At 38.5% G+C, this 23,935-nt stretch overlaps 1 protein-coding gene across 15 annotated transcripts in view; it reads left to right on the top strand.

Moving 5' to 3' along the window:
- The window catches only part of PLEKHA5 (pleckstrin homology domain containing A5), a 165,681-nt gene that overhangs the window by 77,894 nt on the left and 63,852 nt on the right, over window positions 1-23,935 (top strand). For all 15 annotated transcript variants that reach the window (XM_077783260.1, XM_021535136.3, XM_021535139.3 and 12 more), the window contains 2 exons: window positions 17,211-17,294; window positions 18,178-18,298. In XM_077783260.1, the coding sequence (XP_077639386.1) occupies window positions 17,211-17,294; window positions 18,178-18,298 (205 nt within the window). The remainder of the gene's footprint in view (window positions 1-17,210; window positions 17,295-18,177; window positions 18,299-23,935) is intronic.

Here is a 23,935-nt window from a genome sequence, read left to right as displayed (position 1 = left end):
CAAGTCTTGATGGATGAATAAATGCAAAAAAAATGTCTTACTTATCTGTTTGAAAATTCTGGGGAATACTGCAACTCATCTCAGTAAAAGTTAGGTATTGATTTTCATCAGGAAATAACTCCAGACTGAATTTGGATGGTCTGAATCAGAGCTGTGGGTGGATGTAATAAATCAGCTTCCAGAAACCTGTGCTTAGGGTAATTTCATTAATGCAGCAACTGGCAATTCTTGTGGTACAGTAGTGTGGTGGTGATACATTGCAGATGCAGAATTGATGTAACATTTATGATTTACGTGATTTGGAAGGTGACTGTTAGCATTGAAGTTCCTTTGTAGCTCTGACTCTTCATGTAGGTGATTTGGTTCCCAACCCAGAACTAAAAACAATGAGCTGTGGGAAAAACTTTTGAAATTCTGTTGTCGTGAATAGAAAAACTATTTTCTGTGTCATTTTAGTTCCCAAATAAATTCTGATGTTGAATTTAGATAAATTTTAATGTTTCCTTTTAATGAGATGTTTATCTTACCAACTTGGTACCTTTTTTTTTTTTTCTCTTAAAGCTTGATAAGATAAATTTAATGTGACTTTTATCACTGGTTTGTTTTGTTGGATTTTTTTAGTGTGTTTGAGCTTAGCCATAATAGCTTTTATGGGCAGTTATATCAAACTGTCTTCAAAGATGTTTAAAGTGCACTGTGCTTTTTGATATATTGAATGTACTGTTAGATGGAAATAAATACAGAGGCTATACACAAAAATGAGGTGCTGGTAGCATTTAAGGTTTGGAATTGTATAGATTGAATGGCACAAATAGCTGTTGTGCTGTTTTGTTGACAGGAATTTAGGATTGGACATAAACTTCTAATTTGCTGCTTTGCTTTAGCAAAAAAAAAAAACAAAACAAAAAAAAAAAAACAATGCAGATATACATTTAAGTTAATCAGTTAAGCATATTATAATGTGCTTAAATTCTTTCCAGAAACGAAAAGGGAATGGAATGAGGGGCCTTTCTTAAGTACAGATCTAGAAATGCTTACTGCATATGTTCCTTGATCATGGCTGCTAATATGAAACTTACTGGGTTTGTTGGTTAACTGTCTGGAGCCATAGTTGGTATGGTGATAGCTGGAATTTTCCAATTACTTTTTCCAGCCCATAGGAGTCACATTCTAGCTTGTAAGTTTCCCATTTTCTTGCAGGATTTGGGTTGTTGGGTGGTTTTTTTTGTCTGTTTGCTTGTGGGTTTTTTTGTTTGTTTGTTTTTTGGGGTTTTTTTAAGGAGAAAAGGATATAGTGTAAATAAAAGCAAGTTTTTTTGAACCTTAAAATATATCTTCATTTAAATGTGTGGCTACCAACACATAAGCTAGAAGAGGATTGATGTATTTAAAATGTGTTACTGAGCTATATGATAGAAAGAAACTTCTGGCTTTGCTTCTAAACTGAGCCAGGTGTATCAGTCTGCCTATTTTACTGGTGAAAGGAGATTATATATGGTTCTTCTGGTATTGAAACTCCTGTTTTATCTAAATAAATACGATCTCTGCTGGAACACCAGGTGGGAACATTCATTGTCACCTGCAGATTCCCTTACCTAGCCGTAGGAACAGATTTTTTTGCAGTAAACAAGTGAAAAGCTGTCATGCAGACAAAAATTTTCAAAAACTTGAAGTGTGGTGTTTATTTTGCCAGGTGGAGAGAGGAAAGGAAAAATTTCTGATTTCACCTGAGCAGTGATGTAGTTTAGCACCATTATCATAGAACAAATTCTTTACCTCAAAATACTTTCTGCCTAATGAGGAAAAAAATGTACAACATTCATGGCAAGGCACTATTGCTTGTTCATACTTGCTTTTGGGGAAGCTGATGAATTAATTGCTTGAACTTAACTTTTTTTTATTTACCTCATCCATTGGTCTGTTTTCATTTGCTAGAATGTTCTTTTTTTTGCAAAACACTGAAAACACTTATTTTGTGAATACCATGTTTGCTTTTATAACATAACATATTATGATATCAAGCTTTTAGCTTGGCATTAAATCATTAAAAACTTTATTTATGAGGCAATGCCAGTCATTTTAGGGTTGGAGCTCTCCAAACAAAACTGAAAATAAATTTTATCTGACGTTGTTTGACCGATATGTATTTTGGCTTCTGCATTTTCTGCTCCCTTAAAATGCATGAAGTAGGCTGAATTATTTGGTTTGGATGGTTTTTCCTTAATTACCTCCAGGACAAGGGCATGAAGAGGGAGGGGAGACCATGGCAAATGTGTTTTGCTGACTTGGCATTGGCAGAGCATCCTCAGAGTCCCTGCCTGAGGCAGGCATGGATCAGGAGCATGTTGGGTATTAGCACAACATTCTAAACAGCAGGCAGGGGGAAACCTCCCAGCCCAAGGCATCAGTCTGGCCAAATTCCCTAAATTCCTACTCCATGGAGGAGTTCTTCAAGTGACAGTTTGTTTTCAACATGCAAAACTTACTTTAGTCCCCATTCTTCATGTGGAATGAGGAATTGCTGGTGAACTGATGTAATTTTTTTTTCTCCTCATAGCCTTCTGCTGTTAAAATTAATTGCTTTATGAATTTCTGCAAATTGCATAGGAGGAGAATAATATTCAAAAATACCTTCAAGGGCTCTGTTTTCAAGGGACTCTTTTATTGTGATGTCCACCATTAAAAAGTAACATTGTTGTCCATACAACTCTAGCCAGTAGCTTATTCTAGAGATTTCATTGCCACCTTCATCAGAGCAGGATGCACAAAACCAGGCTGATAAGGAGTTAAATGTGGTCTGTGATTCCTGTTCCATGAGCTCTGTGTGCCTGGAGCTCCAGTGGGCACCAGGAATCTGAGTTTAAAGCAAAGAAACAAATAAATGCTGGTATTTTCAGCCAGGAATGGCCAGGGGTGTTGGGGTTTTTAACTCTTTGTGCCAATTCTAAAGTGTTGTACAACTCCAAACCTGCTGGCCATAAATACATCTTCAAACTTGCCAGGCTTTGGAGTTAGGAAAGGGAGTACACAAATAGAGAGGCTGGACCCCCATAAAGAATACAAGGAGATTTGGCATGCCAGAAGAAAATCATTCAGAAACAATTGAATGTCAGAAGGTACATAACAAGTAGAACTGTGCTGAGTTGCTGGAGAGCTGTAAAAATTCTGCATAGCATAGTTACTTTATAGATCTGGAACATCTCTAAAGCTGCTGATTCTGCAGAGTCTATAAGGTGAAAGATAGTGTAAAAACATATTCCTTTACAAATCCTCTGTTTTATAGTCTTGAAATGTAGCCTAAAATCTGCTTTCTGCACACAATGTGTAATCCAGAAAGAAAAAAAAGGTGGGGGAATGAGTTTTCACTTCTGGGTTTTATATGAATATTCCCTGCCTTGCAAATCTCTTCCTTATGTTCATGTTTTCTACTGGTAAGAGGAGAATTGAGTAATACTCCATATGGTAAACAGCAGTTCATTTGACTTCTTTGGATACAATTTTACTAGTCCTTTAGAAGTGTTTCCAAAGCCAGATTCAACAGAAGAAATCTTAAACAAGTTCCTAAAGAAGTCAATAAAAAACAATGTTCCCACCCAATACAGAGGGTGGTTTTCCTGGGGTTTTCTTTCCTATTTTAAAATCAAATGAAATGATTGCCATTGAGTGTGAGCCCAGTGTTCTTCTGTCCCTGACCCCTTGCTCTGACACAAATGAAATAAAATGATTTTCACTTCCCATAAGGTTTCTCAATGAATTGTGAGTCTTCACCAGGATATTTTTCATTACCGTGTAGTTACACTCTTAGAAATGTCAGGTACAAATGAACTGCTCTAACATTAAAAACACATTAAAAAGTCACTTTTGCCTGCTTGAGACTGAATATGTTCTTACACAATAGTCAGCTGTTGCCAAAACAGCCAGTTCCATGTTACTTTGCTGTACCCTGAGCTTGAAAAAAAACACCTGAGAAGAAAAACAACTCTCAGATCCTGGCTGTCACTGAGGTATCAATTTAATGGAAGGTCATTGGAGGCATCATGTCTGTTCAGGTGGTGTTCTCCTGTAGATTTCTCTGCTGCTGCAGTTTAACCTTGAAATGCACAACCTGATGTGCCATTTGCTGAAGCAGAATGTGTCGCTGGGTCAGCACAAGTCTTTAATAAATATTAATTGTTATTTCTGTTGTATTGTGAGATAAGGATACAGTTGTGAGATGTAAAACTAGGGGACTACTGAATTACAAAGTTTTTGCTGGGTATTTTTCCTGCAGAGCTGTCAAATGTGCTGACAGTTCACTTTGTAAATAAACTGTAGTTGTTCCTCTGCATTGATGAAGTAAAAGGATAATGCACATCAATCTGTGTAGGTGTTGAAATCTAAGATGTGAAAATACAAGGGGAGGCAGCCAAGAAATGCTTTTTGTCAAATGGAAATTTCTGGACTTCTAGAGCCAACAGTTTGATTATATGAGACCAACAGGCATCAAAGTGATTGACAGTCTGCATATAAGCTGTGGGTGGCAGATGTAAACTCTTGATCAGATGGGGCTCTAAAATTTTGTCTGGTAAATTGAATGATGATATATCTTGCTACCTAAATGCTGTTTTTCTTGTGATACTTACTTTGGCCGAGTCTCCTTTTAAAATACCTGACTGTGTACAAGAAGCCCTTTCTAAAAAGAAAATCTTTTAGTGTAATGTATTTATGATAACACTTTAATTCATTTGTTTACCCATTATACAGATTTTTGTTCTTAATTTAAAAAGGCTAAATTGCTTTAATTAGAGAGAAAGTGTTAACTCTTCATCTGCTCTGCTTCCTTACCTGATAGTGAGTATTGGTGTTGCTGCCTCTTCAACCATCTGTCTAAATTGTGGTTTTCATTTATTTTACAAGAAACTTGGCATTGAGATGGGAAGAAGTAAAACATTCCTTAAGGAAATAGGATTTAATCTTTTAGTGTCTCACTTTTTTTTGCTATTTGTTAGGTAGACTAGTTCTAAAAATCAATTATTTTTCTCAAAATAACTTTTATTGTGGATATTTTGTATATGGGAGCATCCTTTTAACTGCTTTTCTTTAGTAAAGTTTGCATTTTTGAGATAATTTTGGGAGAAGATGTTTGAGTAATGTGAAAGAATTCTGCACAGCTAGGAATCTTGAATATTAGCACCATCTGATTAACACTACTATAACATAACTAACTTTTTTCTGTGTATTCTGAACTAACGTAACAGAAGGAGGATCCTGCCAGTTTGGATAATGCATATAATAACAGATCAAGAGAAAGCAAACTAAAACTGTGTTTGAAAGAGGGTCTGTTATTTGGGTGTTTTGCATTTGTCGGTATGAATTTGTTGCCTAACCTTGGGACATTAAGACCAGTGCATCTAGATTGTAGAACCATAAAATCACAGAATGGTTTGGCTTGGAAGGTCCTTAAAGATCATCTAATTCCAGCCTCATGCCATGAGCAGAGACACCTTCCAGCAGACCAGGCTGCTCAGAGTTCCACCAAAACTGGCTGTGGACATTTCCAGGGATGGGGCAGCCTCTCTGAGTAACCTGTGCTTCATCAGCCTCACAAGGAAGAATTTCTTCCCAATATCCAATCTAAACCTACTCTCCTGGCCCTGTCTCCATCTCACCTGTAGGTTCCTTTCAGGTACTGGGAGCCTTCAGCTGGGTCACCCAGGCTGAGAAATTCCAAGTCTTCCAGCCTTTCCTTGTGGGAGAGGACCTCCAGCCCTCTGACCAGCTTGGTGGCAGAGCAGAGGGGCAGAACCACCTCCCTCAACCTGCTGGCTGTGCTCTGGGTGCAGCACAGGATGCTATTGGATAAATGTTCAATTTTGTGTTCAGTTTTGGGCCTGATAACAGAGGCAGGGCACCAGTCTCCAGTTTCTGGTGGAATTTGGCTCTGCCTGTTTCTGTGTCACGTTTCTCAGCCTGTTTCTTGTCACAGAATCACAGAATAATGAGGTTGGAAGAGACCTCTAAGATCAAGTCCAACCTATGCCCTAACACCACAACTAGACTATAGCACCAAGTGCCAAGTCCAGTCTTTTTTTTTAAACATCTCCAGAGATGGTGATTCCACCACCTCCCTAGGAAGACACTTCCAGTATTTTATTATTCTTTCAGTGAAAATTTTTTTCCTGATATCCAACCTAAACCTTCCCTGACGTAGCTTGAGACTGTGTCCTCTTGTTCTGCCAGTTGCTGCCTAGTGGAAGAGATCGACCCCACCTGTCTACAGCCTCCCTTCAGGAAGCTGTAGAGAGCAATAAGGCCACCTCTGAGCCTCCTCTTCTCCAGGCTAAACAACCCCAACTCCCTCAAACATTCCTTGTTCTCTGGGTTTCCATTGCTCCCCTATCATATGCATCAAAGCAAGGAGTTGATGCTGTAGATCAATAGCACTAAGCAGCACAGAAGCAGGGCTGGTTTTGCTAATTGCTGACAGGTATCAGTACCAGCAATTAATGCAGACACTCACTTAACTCTGACAATCAGAACTAAACTCACCGCAGCAGCAGTGAGCCATCACTGTAGATAAGAGGCTGGGTCCATCTGTACTGATGGTCTCTGCCTGATAAGGATCTGTGTTGATGTTGCACCATGTCAAAATATTATACTCTTTGGTGTTTTTCTGTGGATAGTGTAAGGATGCTTTTCCTGAAAAGGAGTATTTTTTTCCTCAAAAGCACTTGAGGCCTGCCTACTCTTTATAAATACTTGAAGTTAACAAGATGAATAATAGGCAGTGGTGAATTTAAAATGAAATAAAAGAGGGGATACGTGGCTTCTCTGCAGTTATATCAGGTCCTGAAGTTCCCCCATAAGCCTGATTGGCATCCACACCTCTAAAATAAAATACATTCTATCTGCACCAGGATTGTAACTCTGGTTTAGGAGCAAATGAGCATTAGGTGTGGGTGTTTCAGGAAAACTGTGTAGGATCAGTTTTAAAGGATGTGAGGGTTCCTAGAAAATCCTGAGATAATTCCTGATCTACTTGTGACGTCAAACAAATCCCCAAACCAATTTTATTTGTTGCTGATGTTTTAATCTTTTGGAGACTTGTAGAACAACTTGCTGCTATTCTTCTAAGGCAATAATATTATTATTTTTCTGAGTTGATCAGCTCCTGAAGCTGCACCCAAATGAGCTGAAAGAAAGGAGAGCTAAGCGAGGCTCAGCTGTGCCCTGAGACCTTGGGATGACAAGTGACAGTTCAGTGTTCCAGTTCAGTGCCACACTTTGTACCCCATGTGTCTCTGGGCTTGAACTTCACGTCACAGGCAGTGAATATTTTTAATAGAGTTTGTACTCTTTTGTCTTGAGATGAATGCAAGCCCACACATGGTGTAAGCCTCAATTAATTATCCTCTGGGGTCTGCTGCACATATTTGCATATGCTCTATCAGTGGACCACCAAGATTATTCAATTAAATCCTCACAATGGCTTTAAGAAGGCCAGTGATTAAAGCTTTAGTGATGACTGTTCATTTATAAAATAATTATTTTTATAAATTTCAATCTCACTGCTTATTTCTTCCAAATTAGGATCTATTGGGGGGGGACAGCTTGAAATGCAGGATGTGTCTGAATAGGTATCACAGTCACAACTGATAGACAAGTGGGTGCACCAACATTTCAGCTATTTTCTTCTGTCAGATTGCTAAAAGATAGATTTCTAATAATTTTCCAGATGACAGTGACTTGGCAGAAGTTTGCCAGACCATTTTTCTCTCTCAGCAGATTTAGGAAGGGTGTAGTTATGACCTGATGTTTCTGATATAAGTGCTTTATAAGTATGGTTTTCTTCTAAAACTTCTGCTGAATTACTAATAGAAATGTGGTTTTATTTAATAAAAATGTTTGTTTACCAGAGGTGTGATTATGTGGTGACTATGCCAATTCCCAGGTATCTAAAATGATCACGAAATGGAAGTTGTGTAGCTTTCTGGAGACAGTGCAATGTTGTTACGCTTTTGTATAATCTTAGCTAAGATGATTAGAGGATAGGTGTGATTTACACAATCTTAAGAAAACACTAAATGCAAAAAAACACCAAAGCAACCCACCATTCATAAAAAAAAAAAAAAAAAAAAAAAAAAAAAAAAAAAAAAAAAACCAAAACCCCAAAAAGCAAACCAGCCTGAGTAATGATAAATATTACCAGATGAGAGAAAGAGAAAAATGTCACCGAAGATAAATATGGTATTTAACTACTTCTGTTAATGAATATTGTTTTTTTGATCCAAATGTGCTTAGAGAGATTTGCAAGGCAACACTGTGGTTTTACCAAATGTCTGTTGAAACTCTGCTGTTGAATTTGAGGTAGTAATTCACTGAAATTATACATATTTTTCTGTTTTTATGGATCTATTTGATTTATAACTCAATAAATTCAGGAGCTCTTCTACAGTTCTATAGGAGTTTTTTGAACAAATGCATAACTGTTTCCACTTCAGTAGGTGTTAAACTGCGTAAATTGTCTGCATTCACTTTTCATATAAGGATCTTTAGCATTTTTTTCAAAATACAATTATTGAAAAACGGGTTAAAATTGCTAAGAGGAATTGCTATTAAAGTTGCTTTCTCTTGTAAAATATCTCTAATTTTCATACAGTGAAATGGAAGCATAAGTCAGAACTGCCTTCTGAATTTCTATTTCTCATGCTTGCTCAAGAGCACATCTCTAGGCTTTTAATAAATGAAATAGGCCAAGGCTTGCATAACTGAGCTTAGTGGTATGTGGTAATTTTCTATCTAGTGAGCTTTGAAAACAGTAAAAGTTGCTATGTAACTATAAAAGCATTTGCTAAAAGTTTTTATTTATTTTGATGCTTGTAGTTGTAGAGGGGGTGTCTAAGACAGCTCAATTATCTCTAATTTGCTTCGTGTGATGAATTTCTTCTGGTAGTGTTGTACAGTGTGCTCATGCAATCTGTGTTCATTTGTAAATTCAAGTCAGGTTTATTTCTTGTTCTGAAAACCTCTAATACTGTATGTGCAAGAAAATACCAATTAATGGTTTCTAATTAACCCCTATCAATGAAATGTCCCAATTTATTAGTGTGCTGATCTGAGTGGGCTAACTCCAACAGCAAAGAAAGCTTTTTCTTTGTTTTGGAAGAGTTTTTTGGTGGTTTTTTTGTTTGTTTGTTTGTTTTGTTGTTGTTTTTTGTTTGTTTTGGTTTTTTGTTGTTTTGGGTTTTCGTTTTTGTTGTTTTTTTTCTTTTCTTTTTTTAGGGGGGGCATTTTTGTTTGTTTGTTTTTGGGATTTTGGTTTTTTTTTTTTTGGTTGGTTGTTTTTATGTTTGTTTTTTTTTTTAACTGAATGTGGGCTTTTGTTGCCCTCTCTACAAGCTACCTTTTACCAGTTCTACCCTCTCTACAAAAGCCAGGGATCTCATAAAACGGGAAAGCTGGCCGGACAAAACGCACATCCCACCAATATGATTAATGCAACATTCTCCGTTTATTCGAGAGAAGATGGCAGTTTATATACACTTCTATATAGTTTACAGCTTACAAAGGCACTCTGATTGGCACGCTAACGTTGTTTACCTTTGCCTTAAGGTGGTCAGACTTTTCACACTGCAGCTCTACTCTTTATTTACACTCGGATAGCTGATTACTTTGTAGTTACCATAACATAATTTCTGACTGCGCCACAAGCTCTTTATTTCTAACTGCGTCAGAGGCTGGAAGGCCTCAGAAGGCCCAAATCCGAGGCCCAGACTGGAGTAGCTCAAATCTCATTCCAAACACAAATCATGCCCTCTGTCTCTCAGAAATGCTGCAACGCTCTACCTCCTCACGAGAGGCTGCAGTGTCTCTCCTGCATCAGGGCAGCAAGATTTTGGAAAACATTAGCTGATCAGACATCTGCTGTCAGTCTTCACGCACAGACCGGGTCAGGCTGGAAGGGCGTCTGGTCCCACCTCCCTGCCCAGGCAGGGCCATCCCGGAGCACAGCATTGTATCCAGATGGTTCTGGAAGTTCTCCAGAGAGGGAGATGACCTCCCTGGGCAGTCCTGCTCCACAGGGTGGAGGTTCTTGTGTACAGCTGGAACCTGGGCATCGGTTCCTGCCCAGTCCATGCTCTGCAGACAGGGACAGACAGGGATGAGGTCCCTTCTCAGTGCTGAGCAGCTCCAGCTCCCTCAGCCTTTCCTCCTGAGAGATGCTCCAGTCTCCCCACCATCCCCAAAGCCCTCACTGGATCCCCTACAGCAGCTCCATGTCTCTTTTGTCCTGAGGAGCCCAGAAGTGGACACAGCACTCCACGTATGGCCTCCACGGGGCTGAGAAGAGGAGGGTGACATTTGCTTCCTTCCAGTCCTCATCTCAGAGATGATGATGAGTGTCTTGCCAGCAGCAGCCAGACTGGAGAATCCAGTGGTGCTTCTGCTCCACAAACCACCTGCTGGACCTTGCTGCTCCAAACCCTGGTTCTCTCTAGAAAACACATTGTGGGGTTTCACTTCAGAATTGTTAACTCCAGTTCTTGGAATCTCTCTAGGGAGTTAAACTTTGAAGGATCCTTGGGTTTCTGAGGCTTATAGACAGTTCTGACTTCTAAACCCCACTTCACTGTTCTAAACTTAACCTCAGATAGCAAACGAAGTGTTGAGCATTTTTACTACAGAGTAATGCTTAGAGAACTTAAAAATGTTCTTCATCTGCAGTGCCACTGTCAAGGTAGTGTATTAGACCCCATGCCCAGGGTCTTAAATGTAATGAAATGTTACATTAATTGATGACACAGGGCAGGTATATCTCACAAATTACCACAATGGCTTTGTGGCCCTTACTGAATCCCAGTATTTTACAAATTCCCAAATACGTTACCTGCAGAATGAAAGACACCTCCCACAAAGTTCTGGGAACCCTGAAAAGAGAAACTTTTTCTGACAGTGGAGTGATTGATTAGAAAGAGGAGTTTTTTATTAACAACACCTCAGTCTGTAATAGAGTACATGCTCTTTTAGCAAGTATTTCATCCTAGCATTTTGAAAGAGGTTTTCTTAAATGTTTGCTCTTGCTTACATAAACTTAGTTTTATGTTGGAAATGTGAAATGAGAGCATGGTAGTCATATCTGCTCAAGAGAGAAAAGGCTGTTTTCATATGAATATTGTCACTGGAATATGAGTGTGGGTTTAGAGTGGTCCCATTGAGAGGAAGGTTTGTAATTTTGGGGCAGCAGTGCTTAATCTTTTGGAAAATAAAAATAAAAGCTGGAGTGCAGTCAGTTGTATATAAATGTCCAGATGCTTTTCACTACAGCAGCAGCAAAGATACCAAAGCTGCTATAACTGAAACTGAGGAGGATTTGAAAGGAAAGTCTTACAGAACTGGCAGGCTGCCTGAAAAAATAAATTCTGAGCAGCCCAGAAAAATGGTGGCAGCAGTAACTACACTTGAGGTGTTATATTGTCTGCCAGGAAAATTAGTAGAATTTTCTCTGCACCTCCCCAAAAGCGTGTGCATGCACAAAGGGTCAGAAACACTTTGTTCTTAGCAGCGTATGGGATATGTTACAGGTCTGTCAGCACTTTGGGACTGGCTGTCTCTTCACCCCCACTTTTGCTGGGGCTCCCTGATGTTAAGTTACCACACTCAGATGTTTCCCTGCAAAGCCACACAGCCCTGTTTCCAAAGTTGTCGTTGAAAAACCTTAATTGAAAAAAGGCTCGTATAATTCTAGGGTATGATAGCACTGGCAAAAAAGTGCTTGCATTTGCTGTTTGCTGTAAAATGTGGCATTACAGATTCAGTAAAATAGAAGTGGCAGTATAGCCACAGACCACATCCTTGCTTGTAGTTGTGTAGGGACTGCATTTACTTAAATTTTTTCCTAGTTCAGGCAGCCTTTAGTTAGGTAACTCTAAATGTATTTATTGCTGTTAGAAATGAGATATTCTTATGCTACAAAGAAAGCAACAAGGTAAAAAGGGCTGATTTGATTAAACCCCCTGCCCAGGTGAGGAATGAAGGGCTTCATTCACAGAAGCCAAACAAGTCTGCCCTAGACTTGTCTTATGTTTTTATCCAGTTGAACCTTACCTTTAAATACCAGTGCAGAAATTCAGCATTAATGCAGAGAGAATGACATTATTGCTCTGGTAATCTTGGTCTTCTTACCTTATTTGTCATCTTTTCAAGTGTTTTGCCATAAAAATGCATAAAACTGCTTCTCATAAGAAATATCTCTCAGCATATTTGTGCTATATTGGGATTGTGTGTATCCATAATAGGGATTAGATTGCCAGTCTGTAGATCTTAAGACATAGAATAAATGTTAGGAAGCAGATATTTGGTGTAGCATTCATCTGAAACGTGTTCTTCAGTGCCCATTTGTCAAAAGGAACAGTGTTTCTAAATTAAAGATGTGGAAGGCCTCCGAAAAGTTGGGTCCTGGTTTGTGATTTTGTTTGTATTCAGCCTTTGCTTTGATGGCCACATTGACAATAAGCAAATGAGAAGGCCTTAGCACTGAGGAACACATTAAGAAAGGCTACAAAGAAAGGGCATGAGAGAAGCTTTGAAGTGGCATCTAGTTTTAATTTGAGTGGGAGAAAACCAGATGTGTCTTCGGGAGCCCTGGCCCAGCTCTTTTTTTTTAAGAGGATGGGGAACTCAACCAAATCACTCAATGGAGAGACCCCAAAACCAACTGTTTCCACCCTGGCACTTTGATCTTTGTTGCCACTTTTGAGTGAACTGTTCTATCCCAAAGGAAAAATGCTCTAACCCTTCATTTTAACTGTGTGCATCATCCTGTACAACTGGATTGCATATCTCCTTTTTCCATTCCAACTGCAGTTATCTGAGTTAATTTCCTATGCAATATACTGACAGAGATGCTAGTGACTTCAACATAGCAAAACTGATCAGAATTTTGATTTGCCTGACTTTTGTAACGTGTGTTAGAAAAAAACATTGGTACACAGCGTTTTGGGTCAGCAGTCCTGAAAACAAAAGATGGAAAACAAAGAAACCTGCTTGTGTAGGACTTCTGTTGGCAAGCTCTGCACCTGGCATGATGTGCTTAGTTGCTGCTTACAGATAGAATAATATCTCTGAATGATATATTTGAGGGTTGGTTTTTTTTTTTTCAGTAGTCCTTGGATCACATTAGACAAGCAAAAAGATTGCTGTAGACTGTACATTTAGTGAGTAGATTAAAACTACACTACCAAGGTTTTTTTTTAACATGTTCTAGAAAATAAGTAAAATAATCTTGTCTTCTGAAGAGATTAAGAGTTTCAAAGGATGGAAAGGAGAAAGTGAGTAGATAAGAAGGCAAATAACATGAGTCAAATTCAAGGTTACTGTCGTTTCTAACCTGAACAGGATAAATTCTTTTGCTCTGGGGGCTTGTCCATGTGCTGCCTTATAAATGATGCCAAAGCTTGCAGCTTTCAGAGGAAAGGATTGGAAAGGAGAAGTTTGAAAATTCTGGAGAAATAGGGTCAAGTTAAGCTGATGCTGTTTGGCTGATACCAGTTGTCTTGAACTGTCATAACCAAAAATGGACCTTCTACCCAGGTGAGGATATTTTGTTGTAGTTTGGGTTATGTGTTTTCACAATTATTGTTGGTTTGGTTTAGTTGAAGTTTGATTCCTTCATGGCGGGTATAAAACCACTACTGGAATCAAGCACAGAATGTTGTCTTGATACATGCAAGTACGATGCTTTATTTTACATTGAATTGCTTCTCTCATGTCATTTTAGTGTAGATTTCTGGAGCCTAGCACATTCCAGAAGCAAATATTAAGGAGGAATAGTTTGTGGCACATACCAAATCTGGAGAATATGCTCATGAGTAGTAATGAAATACGCGGGGAATTTTTGCCTGTCTTGTCTCTAGTGCTTAACATGCCATTAATACAGACCCTAAAATAGTAAGGGTCAGTTAGGGCCTTTAGGAAAAGTGCAAAAGACTTTGTGTGCGGTTGTTCTGTGTTCTTAAAACATGTGAAAAACTGGAAGGAGAAGCAAGAGGATGGACTTCTGCACAAGTGAAAAGTAACACACTGGCTTCTAGCTGGCTGTGTCAAAGTGAATCACTCTATTTCTACATAATAAAGTACAGACACATAAATATGTAGGGTAGAAACTCTGAATTACACATTGGACTTGGTATAAAGTTGAAATTGGAGTTCTCAGTAAAATTAGGTTTTTGCTTTATTTCCCCTGAGATTTATTGGTGATGTATAGATTATTGTAGTATAATAAATGAAATTCTGTGTGTGTGTAGGCAGAAGTTTATGGATAACTGAACAGCTGTCTAGATTGGATGTTGAAGATTGTGAATATCAAACTGTAGCTTGGTTTAAATAAAACTCTCTCTGCTCTGCAAGATAAGAGTTTGAAACAAATGCCTTAACCTACTGTTATGTGGGAGGGTTATGACAATAATTATCAAGCTTCACTACACCTTGCACAAGTATTTTGAGGCGTCTTGTCAAAATACCAGGTAAATTACTGCCAAAAATGCACTAATTAGATGAGTAATGAAAAAGTTTTCAAATGGAAGTATTTAAAATCTGTTCATCCAGTTAGACATATTTACAGTCATCACTCTTAATTGCACAAGCTGAATTTCCAGTGTTCACCCATGAGATTTCACTCGTGTCTAAACTGAAGGGAAAGAAAAGCCTGTTTTCTCTTTTTCTTGAAGGGAAAAAAAAAAGCCTGTTTTCCCTTTGCTTTACCCTTTTAGAAGGAAGTGACTATTCAGGTCTAGAAGGAAAGTGCTGTGCAGTCCTCAGGGGCATGGTTCATGTCTGTGATATAGTGAGGAAAACTGTGTTTTGTTCAATGATTTTTTTTTTTTTTTTTTTTTTTGGAATGCTAACTTTTGATGTATGACTCAAACCTGGAGCAAAATGCTTCCTCTGCTCTCCTTTCCCACTTTTCTGCCCTCTCCCTTCTTTCCCCCCTGATTTTGTGTGGTTTCCCCACTGCAGTCCTTGGGTGTGGCCTCTTCCTGTATCATCAGTGAAGTGCACTCACACAAAATATGGGATGTGCCTCCACCTGGGTGGACCTGAGCATTTCTGGGGCAGAAGTCCTGATCCACTTATTTCCACATTTATGGATGTCAGCTGACAGTCACCTGTCAAAGTTTAATGCAAATAAGAAGGCAACGTTTTGGAAAAGCATTTTGGCCAGCTCATCTCCATTGTGTGTTTTGGGTTTTTTTTTTCACTTTGATGTGAGAGTTTCTGAAATGTTGGGGGGGGTGGGGGCGGTGAGGAAGGGTTTTGGAAGGGAAGAAAAAGAGGACTAACAAAAGAAAAAAAAAAGAACCCTCAACCAAAGAAACCTGGATGCTTCCTCAGGAATGTTATGAACCCAAATTCTCTTTAATCTGGGTAGATTTCCTTGAGAGGCATTGTATGAGGAGGGCAATTAGGAGTGACACAGACTGTCCTCGGAATGTCTCTTTCCTGTCTCCTCCTTGTAATTGATAGATTTCTGCAACAACAGCTCCTTCAATGGCTAAACTTAGAAATCTGCTGAATTTAGAGCAAAGATAAAGTACTGGCAATTGCCAGCTCATCAGTTGAGCTCTGTGACATAGTCTCTCCATTTAGGCATTAGTAGGTTTCTAAAATCTCAGTAAAGGAAGTGCAAAGAATTGAGCTGTCTTTCTAATCTTGCACTCTTAAGTTTATGAAGCCTTTTCCATTTATTCACCATGAAAGTAGTGTGAGTTTTTTATTAGGCTTTTGTTTGGAGGCAACTTTTAATCAGTAATGCTCTATAGTTGCAAATCGTTATGATCTAAAGAATTTTATTTTAAAAGTGGAGAATATTAAGATAGTCTTGTTAAATTTGGGTTGTTACATTTATGAAGCATGGAGGGCAGAAAGTGTGACATGCATGAGATGAGCTCTGCTTCATAATTTTGGAAGTTCAGATGGTTAAATGTATAGGCAGTAAAAGAAGATGGTGTTAAGGATGAAGTGACTGTGGAGATCAACTAGTCCAACACCTCTGCTAAAGCAGGGTCACCTAGAGCAGGAGGCACAGGGTGGTGGCCAGGCAGGTTTTGAATCTCTCCAGAGGAGGTTCCACAGCCTCTCAGGGCAGCCTGTTCCAGGGCTCAGTACTTTTTGCTCATATTCAGCTGGAGCTGGCTGTGTTTCAGTTTGTGCCCCTTGCCCTGCCACTGAGCTCTTGGCATTCAAGATATATCTTGGCACTCTTCAGATATGTGGATGCACTGATAAGATCCCCCTCAATCATCTTTTCTCCAGGCTAAAGAGGCCCAGCTTTCCCAGCCTTTCCTCCCAGGGGAGATGCTCCAGTGCCCTCATTATCCCCATGGCCCTCACCAAACCTTCTCCAGCAGCTCCTTGTCCTTCTTGCTCCGAGGGGCCCAGAACCCTCCCTTTCTCTTTTCTTCAGAGGCTGCAGAAATCAAACCCAGATATTTCTTCCCTGTGTGGCAGCAGCTGATAGTTCTTGGATTTGGGCAATTTCTTCCAAACTGTGGTAGCTGCTGTGATCTACCAGATCTGCAGTTCAGGGGAATGAGATAATGCAAAGGGAGCATTTTTGTGCTATTGGGGATGAAGCTCAGCCTCCCACCCACTGGAAGACACTTATGAGCAGCATCCTGAATTAAAAAGTCATGTCTGCAAAAGTAAAACTGTGATTGCATCCCCTCACTCTTACTTCAGTCACTGGGTATTTATCTGTAATATTGGAAATTTTAAACTAGTGTCTTCATGTCCTGAGGATAAAGACGATTGCTTTAATCCTTAACAATTGTTTTAATCCTAACAGAGCAGTTATACATCTCATGTTAAACTTGTCCTTGTCCAACTGAAACCCTGTTAATGAATACATAAAGCCATAGCTGAAGTGAATTATCTATGTTCATATATGAACTAAAACCACTTTTACTGTTTTTAAAATTCAGTGGTTGCCAACCCAGTGCCAGTGTCTGGCAGTGCCAATGAAGATTCTTCAATATTAGTTCTCATCCTTTTTCTTTGTGTATGTGAGTGTATATATATATATGCATTTGTGAGTGTGTACACTATTATATGCCATAATGAAATATTCTTAATTTTTTTCACTGCACTGGTACATTTGATGTACTGTATTTACATAGTTGAATTGGAAAGTCAAAACATATTGCCTAATACTTTTCCTTCTCTCTCTTTCACAGTCATAATGAACGAAAAGTAACCTGCAAACATCCAGTGACAGGACAGCCATCACAGGACAACTGCATTTTTGTTGTGAATGAGCAGTAAGTGCCTGTTGTTTCACTCTGTAAAACACAGATTTTAAAACCCATTAATAATGAAGTCAGTGATTACTAGTGGTAATATTTATTTTTTCTAAATCAGATCAACATGTAGATAGTTTTACTTGTTTAAATTACTTAAAAGGAATGATAAATATTTTATACTAACTTTTAAGTTATAAAGCAGATCTCAAATTACTTGAATGATAGAAATGCATCACATTTATGTATGCACTGTATGAATTTCTTCTTGTCACTTTAATTATTCTGTAATTTTAGTTAACAACCTAGATATTATATAACAATCAAATAAACTTCCATAAAGGGATAAATTTTATAATCACTTAGGGACAACCACAAGCTGTAATGTTTTGCCTGATAGTTTCTCCTCAATTGATTATTTCCTTGGCCAGTTTGGACACTTTCTGAATCATTGGATAATAACTGGGATTTGCTGTCTTAGCATTAGTTCCTGGGTGTCCTGCTCACCACCATTGCTGCAGCACCTCACTGGTGGCTCCAGTGAAAACCATCAGAACTGGCCAAATTTCACCAATGGGCCTGTTCTCACCCAGGGGGGACAAAGCCAGAGGGGGCCTTTGGAGAGCATTTCTTCCCATTTCCATCTCACACTCATTCCTGTCTTTTTCCCTCCCACCAACACCTGGCGCTAAGAGAGAAATTCTGTTTTTAAGCAACATGTTAAAATTCATCTATAATAGGATGGAGTTTAAAACACAGTGCAGGTAATTCTGCGGTGAAGTGTGAATTGCTTTCAAATTGGAAAAGTAGGACACAGGCTGTACAAAGCTACATCTAGGGGTGCTTGCTATTAGCAGTCTGCACACACAGCATGTTCCAGTACTATTACATATTCTATTTTCAGGACTGCTGCAGCAATGTCATCTGAAGAAAAGAAGGAGCGACCAGTAAGCATGATATGTGAAGCAACTAACTATAATCTGACATCAGATTATGCTGCTCATCCAATGAGCCCTGTGGGCAGAGTAAGTCTTTATGTCCAAATAAATTAGAACTCAAATAACTCAGTTATTCCACAGGGTACTAGACAATGCTGTCTGTTAGTATTCCACTGAAAAAGAGAAACAAAGCTTCTATATTTTTCAGGGCACTCAACTCCTTCCTCGTTTAATTTGGAAACTGAAGTGTCTCAAACAAATTGTCACTGTAGCTGTAATTTTTATCAGGTAACTCAGAGATTTTATGACTGAGACGTAAACTTGAGTTGACCTTTCTGATCTGTGTGAACAGCAAAAACCTGAGTGACTGATGTAGCATCCCTGTTGCAGAAATTGCTCCATCACAAACAACTGCCTGGATGTGTCCAGTAAAACAGAGTTGGGATTGTGTGCAAGAAGTAGCTGTGAGAGATGTGGGAGGTGACCCTGTGCTAAACAGCAGGTGACACTGGGCCAGAAGCAGAATTCCTGGCTTCCCAGAAAAATTCCTGCTAAATGTTTAGGGGAATCCTAGGGTCACCTTAATTTATGTTTTATTTCTCCAGTTTCTCAGGAGGTTAAGCTAAATGCCCAGATGTTCTTACCAGCTTCTAGGTTTATTGGATGAAGCTGATGAGCCTATTGTGTGCATATTTTTTTTTAATTTTCAGCTTTTTTTGAAATAGAAGTTGCTACAATGTTAAGTGCCTTAAGTTTTCTAGGAGACCAAGAAAATGGCTTTGATCAGTGATGACAGACAAGAGCAGTCATCTCTTCTAGCCAGTAGTTAACAGTTAAACAAGGGGAAAAACCCTGTGCTTTAGCTTGTCATTGAGAATGTTAACCCTGAGAAGTGCTTTTTCAGCAAACTAATCCGGCCTGCAAGGGAAAAATAAACTTTGGAATGCGTTCTAACTGAGAAAATTCCTTAATGTCAGAAACTTGGATTGAAATAATTGACTTACCATGTGGTAAGAAACATCGGAAGGTTCCTTCAAGTGCATTTTGGAATCTTTCTGTTTTAGATATCTCATGAGACAGGCAGAATCCTTGACCTAAGTTAGAAAACTGTTATTTAATGAGAAAAGTATCTATTAATGTTGCTGGGGGGAAAAATAGAGAGTCACAGATATATTATAAACAGTAACAAAATCCATCACAACTTTCATATGATCATGTTTAAGTCCATGCAGGAAAACCAGTTTGAAATACAAAAAACTAGAAAACTCCCAAACAACAATGGTAAAAAATAAACTCAAAGCCAGCTAAGCTTTAAAACAACCAAGGAAGCAAAAAACCTAAGGTAATTTCTTGTTGGAGTCCTAACAGTGGTGCAGAATGCAGTAATTACATTGCTAGTTCTCTCAAAATTCATTTTCTGGGAAGCAATTTCAGGTTAAATATGCAAAATTAATTACAATTTAGGAGCATGTGTCTTACATTCTTCTCACTTTGAAAAGAGAAGTTGAAAATGCCATTTAGCCTAGTGTTTGTATCATAGTCTTAGAGAAAGAAATCAAGATTTCTATGGCCCATTTACTGTCATTTTTTTTATTTTCATTGATTAATGGCACTTTAGTTTCCTGTGAAAATAACATTTTGAAAAAATAGACTGTTCTACTTTTCATTCCTCCTGTTCTAGCTATTTAAATGCACTTAAAATGTTAGTCTGATTATTGTGGCTGCGTGTGTAATTACTGTACATCAGTTTTTGGATGTGCATTTGTCTGAATTAGTGCAAGACCATTCAAAAACTGTTGGTTTTTGGGAGGTAAATGCTGGGAAAGTAGAACCACAGCTAATATCAATCTGCCTTTTCTGGCAGCTATTCAAAGATAATGACTTGAATCCTTTCTAAAGATGACTGCAGATATGCCCATGGGTTGTACCTGGATACAAAATGGATTTTCTTTTCTTATTCATGTCTTCAAACAGTAAAGTCTGAAATTCTAACTTCTGACTACAATATGTAGTTTGTAGTATTGTATATATAGTATATATATGTAATATATACATTATATATTATAATTATATATATAATATGTATTATACATATATATGTAATATTCTATTATATTAATATAATAGTAGTATTGTGTATTGTAGCACAATAAAACAGGAATAAAATGGTGAGAGAAGTTGCAGAGAATTAAAGAGGAGAAGGATGCTTCGGGTTGTTGCTAAACCAATTTTTTTTAGGTGGTTTTTGTTTTCAGAGATAACTCATGACCACACCTGATATTGGAAAGTAGTGAGGAATGGGAAGAAGTTTGGGAAACAACTAAAGTTTCAGGCAGTTAAGGGGTACAGGAGAAAGTTTTCCTTGCATTAATGTTAACTGATCCCAGATAGATAAAGAATATGGAGAAGTTGCTATTTTCTGTCAGAAAGACTCTCTGGAGTCTATTGCTGTTGCTGACCAGAGGCCAGTATGAGGTGAGGCAAAAATCAATTCCTGCCCAGTAAAAGTCTTAATTCTAATCTTCCTTTCCCACTGTATACATGGGAAGGGCCAAATAACAAATTACAGCTCTTCTAAGTGCTGCTGATTTCCTGTTAGCTGGAAGTGTATTTCCAGACATGAAGGCAATAGCACAGACCCCTGGCTGTGAAAACCCACAGGCTTCAGATTGCTACAGTAGTATTTGTTTTCATCTCTCTGTAGAATGAAGAAATTATTTTTGTAGTTGTCTTTATTTTCAATCTTATTTGTCTCCCTGCTGTTAAAATCACTACCTAGACAAACAGGATTGTATGTCATAAATTGCTTTTTAATGTGTAAAGTCAGTCACATCACCAGTCACCCTCCATGGTTCAGATCTGCTGCTCTTAATCACTGTCCCTGATTATCAGCAGAATAAGGTGAACACATTTTTCTCACAGAAAGTGGAGTGTTAGCCCAGGACAGCTGCTGAGGAGCTCCAGGTGACTCCAGTACAGCTGGCATGTTTCCCAGTGCCCACAAATATTAATTAGTTTGTTAATAGATATTTCAGTTCAGTCCAGATTTGAATGGCTAGTGTAGGTGTAGCCATTCAGGTCTGCTCAGGGTCCAGGTTAGCTGGAAATGTCTGATTAACAGAAATTAAAATTATTAGTTATTATTAAAATTCCTTAGCAAACAGCACAGGGAACAGGAGGGGTGTGAAGGGCATTCCTGGTGCTCAAAGCTGGATGTCTGCACAGTGTATTTTATGATTTATATTCAGATCAGCCCAGTAGTGCTCCTTGTGCATCTTGTATTTTAGTCCTGCCTAAAAGGAATCCAGTTTGCTTTATTATGCAAACCAAGGCATGCTAGGAGTGAATGATGGGGAGGTTTGCTTCAAGAGCAACCTCCTGGTCCAAGCTAAAATGCTGAGGCAGAAACCCGCTCAGCTCATGGAAAAGTGCAGCATTGGAAGGCACCAAAATTGCCTACAAAAACCCAGAAGGAAGCATCCTATTATTTTGTGGTTTGGAAGATAATGTAAGCCTTGAACACTGGAAATATATTTTTAAACAGAAGTTAAAACTAAGAAAGATACAGATGTTTACTCTCTGAGTTTACATGCAGAAAATTTCAAGCCACTTGCAGAGTGATGAATTGTGCAGTGCCAGATGCTGACTGCTCTGTTGTCCAGAGTTCAAAACCCTGCTGGGTGTTTTTTCAGTTTTGGAAAACAGTGAATATCACTGGCTGGACATCCTGGCTTCTTTCTCAGCACTGGGTTTGTGCAGGGCTCTTCCCACAGGATCTGATTTTGGAGGTATCTGAGTTGCTGGGACTTAGAATGGATCAGATGGTACCAGGTGTGACTCTGCTTGCTCTGTTACCTTCTGCACCTTCCAGCAAGTGATGATTGTTTGGATCATTCCTTCACTAGCTTCTTTTTGCCTTCTCCAGATGCTGGAGCTGGGCAATATGTCCTGTATTTTTTTTCTCTGTGTGTGTGCTGTGGGCTAAAAAGTACTTGAAATCTTCAGTTATTTTTTTTTTTTTTCTCCCCTGTCACAGTTTAAGATAATTAGTTATGTATGAGAGACAGGGATGGCCAGAGATCCCCAGGCATAACAAAAGGTGAAGTAATCTAAAGTCTGAGTACTCATAATCAGTTTATATACTCACCTACAGTGTTTCAGTGTCCCAAAATACTCATTGTCTTAAGGTTCAGAGTTTGTTGTGAAGTTATTCTCTTTATGCAGCATGTGGCAAACTAATTACAAGTCATCAGAAGTGTTCTCTGTAATAGCTAAAAGTAGAAAGCACTTGTGATGCTGCATTTAAAGTTTGTATTCACAGTTGGTAGGATGTAACCCATTAAAACTCTTTTGTTAGCTCAGTGAAATTGGAGTCAGTATGGGTTTTTATCAGGCCTACCTTAGAGACAGCTGTCTAAATTACCTGAATTTGTTAGACGTGACATAAGTGCATGGTTGTCTTCAGAAACATCCTCAATGTATTAGCTATTTTTACAATAGCTAATTGTAAAAATAGAGCACTGGAGCGCTCTAGGGGGGTTTTGAACCTTTAGTACCTAATATTAGAGTAGGTGTGAGTGTTAGAAATTATTTCTGATCAAAGTGTTAGCCCAGCTTTTGTGTGATATGCCAATGCAGCAGTCATACAGCTTAACAGAGAGAGCTGTAGTTCACTTTATAACTGTGTTTTATATGTTCTTTGTTCTGTATTCCTTTTTCACAGCTGGCTCTCATAATTCTCTTGGCTTCTTAGAAATCTTTGTCCATTTTGCACTGATAGAAATGTGGAAGTTTTTTACTTTTATTCTTAATTAGGCTTGCTTTTTAGAACTGAGTCAAATTTCTGTATCTCCAGGGAAAATTAAAAGCACTCTTATTTTTATATTCCCCCGTGATTCTTGCAAAAAAAGAAATACAAAATGTATTTTTTGTTGTAGACTCTAGGCAGGCACACATAACTTTTGTAATGTTGTTTTGTTGTTTTTTTGGTTGTTTTTTTTTTTTGCCAAGCAGTGTTGTATTCTTCAGTTAAGGGCATCACTGACAAAAGATGCATATAACTTTAAATCAAGTTCTCCATTTATGGTTTTTCAGCTACTGTGGGATTCTCTCTGAAGCATGAGTAAAACCCAGCTTAGTTCTGTGATGGGTGTTGAGAGAATTTCCACAGAGAAACCCCAAATGTCATTTGCAACAAAACCTGAGTGGTTGTCAAGCATTCATCCTTTAGGAATTTTGCATAACCCCATGATTAGTTTCAGTAGCAGAGAAAGGGAAGCTGAAACACAGGATTATAGTCTTGTCTCAAGCCAAATGGTGGATTTGAAGCAGAGAGTGAATGCTGCTTTAAAAACTTCCTTGAACTTATCTTCTTCTGCACAGGAGTGTACTTTGCTCTGTCCCATCTTGTGGTGTCTGAGGCACCAATTCTTACAGCATTTAAAACACAAGAAAATGTTCAGCTCGTTTAGTTGCAGAGCAAGCTTTCTAAATGTAGGCTGAGAACAATTAAGTGTGGATTGGCAAAGCACTGCAGGTTTCTTTGTGCCTTTTCCAAATTCCTTTGGTTATTCAAGTAAAAGGATGAAATCTAAAATGCTTTATTTTTCCTACTTCTCTTAATCATAGGTGATCATTGCAAAATTGTAAAAAATATAAGCAACAGCTGATATGAGATCCAGAGTTCCATGGAAAGATTTCTAAGTAGACTTTAGTGCAAGCAAG

Source organism: Lonchura striata, chromosome 5 (genome assembly GCF_046129695.1).
Source record: "Lonchura striata isolate bLonStr1 chromosome 5, bLonStr1.mat, whole genome shotgun sequence".
In the NCBI taxonomy this organism is placed as follows: domain Eukaryota; kingdom Metazoa; phylum Chordata; class Aves; order Passeriformes; family Estrildidae; genus Lonchura; species Lonchura striata.
The sequence above is the reverse complement of the archived record's forward strand: the minus strand, read 5'-3'. Positions and strand labels throughout refer to the sequence as shown.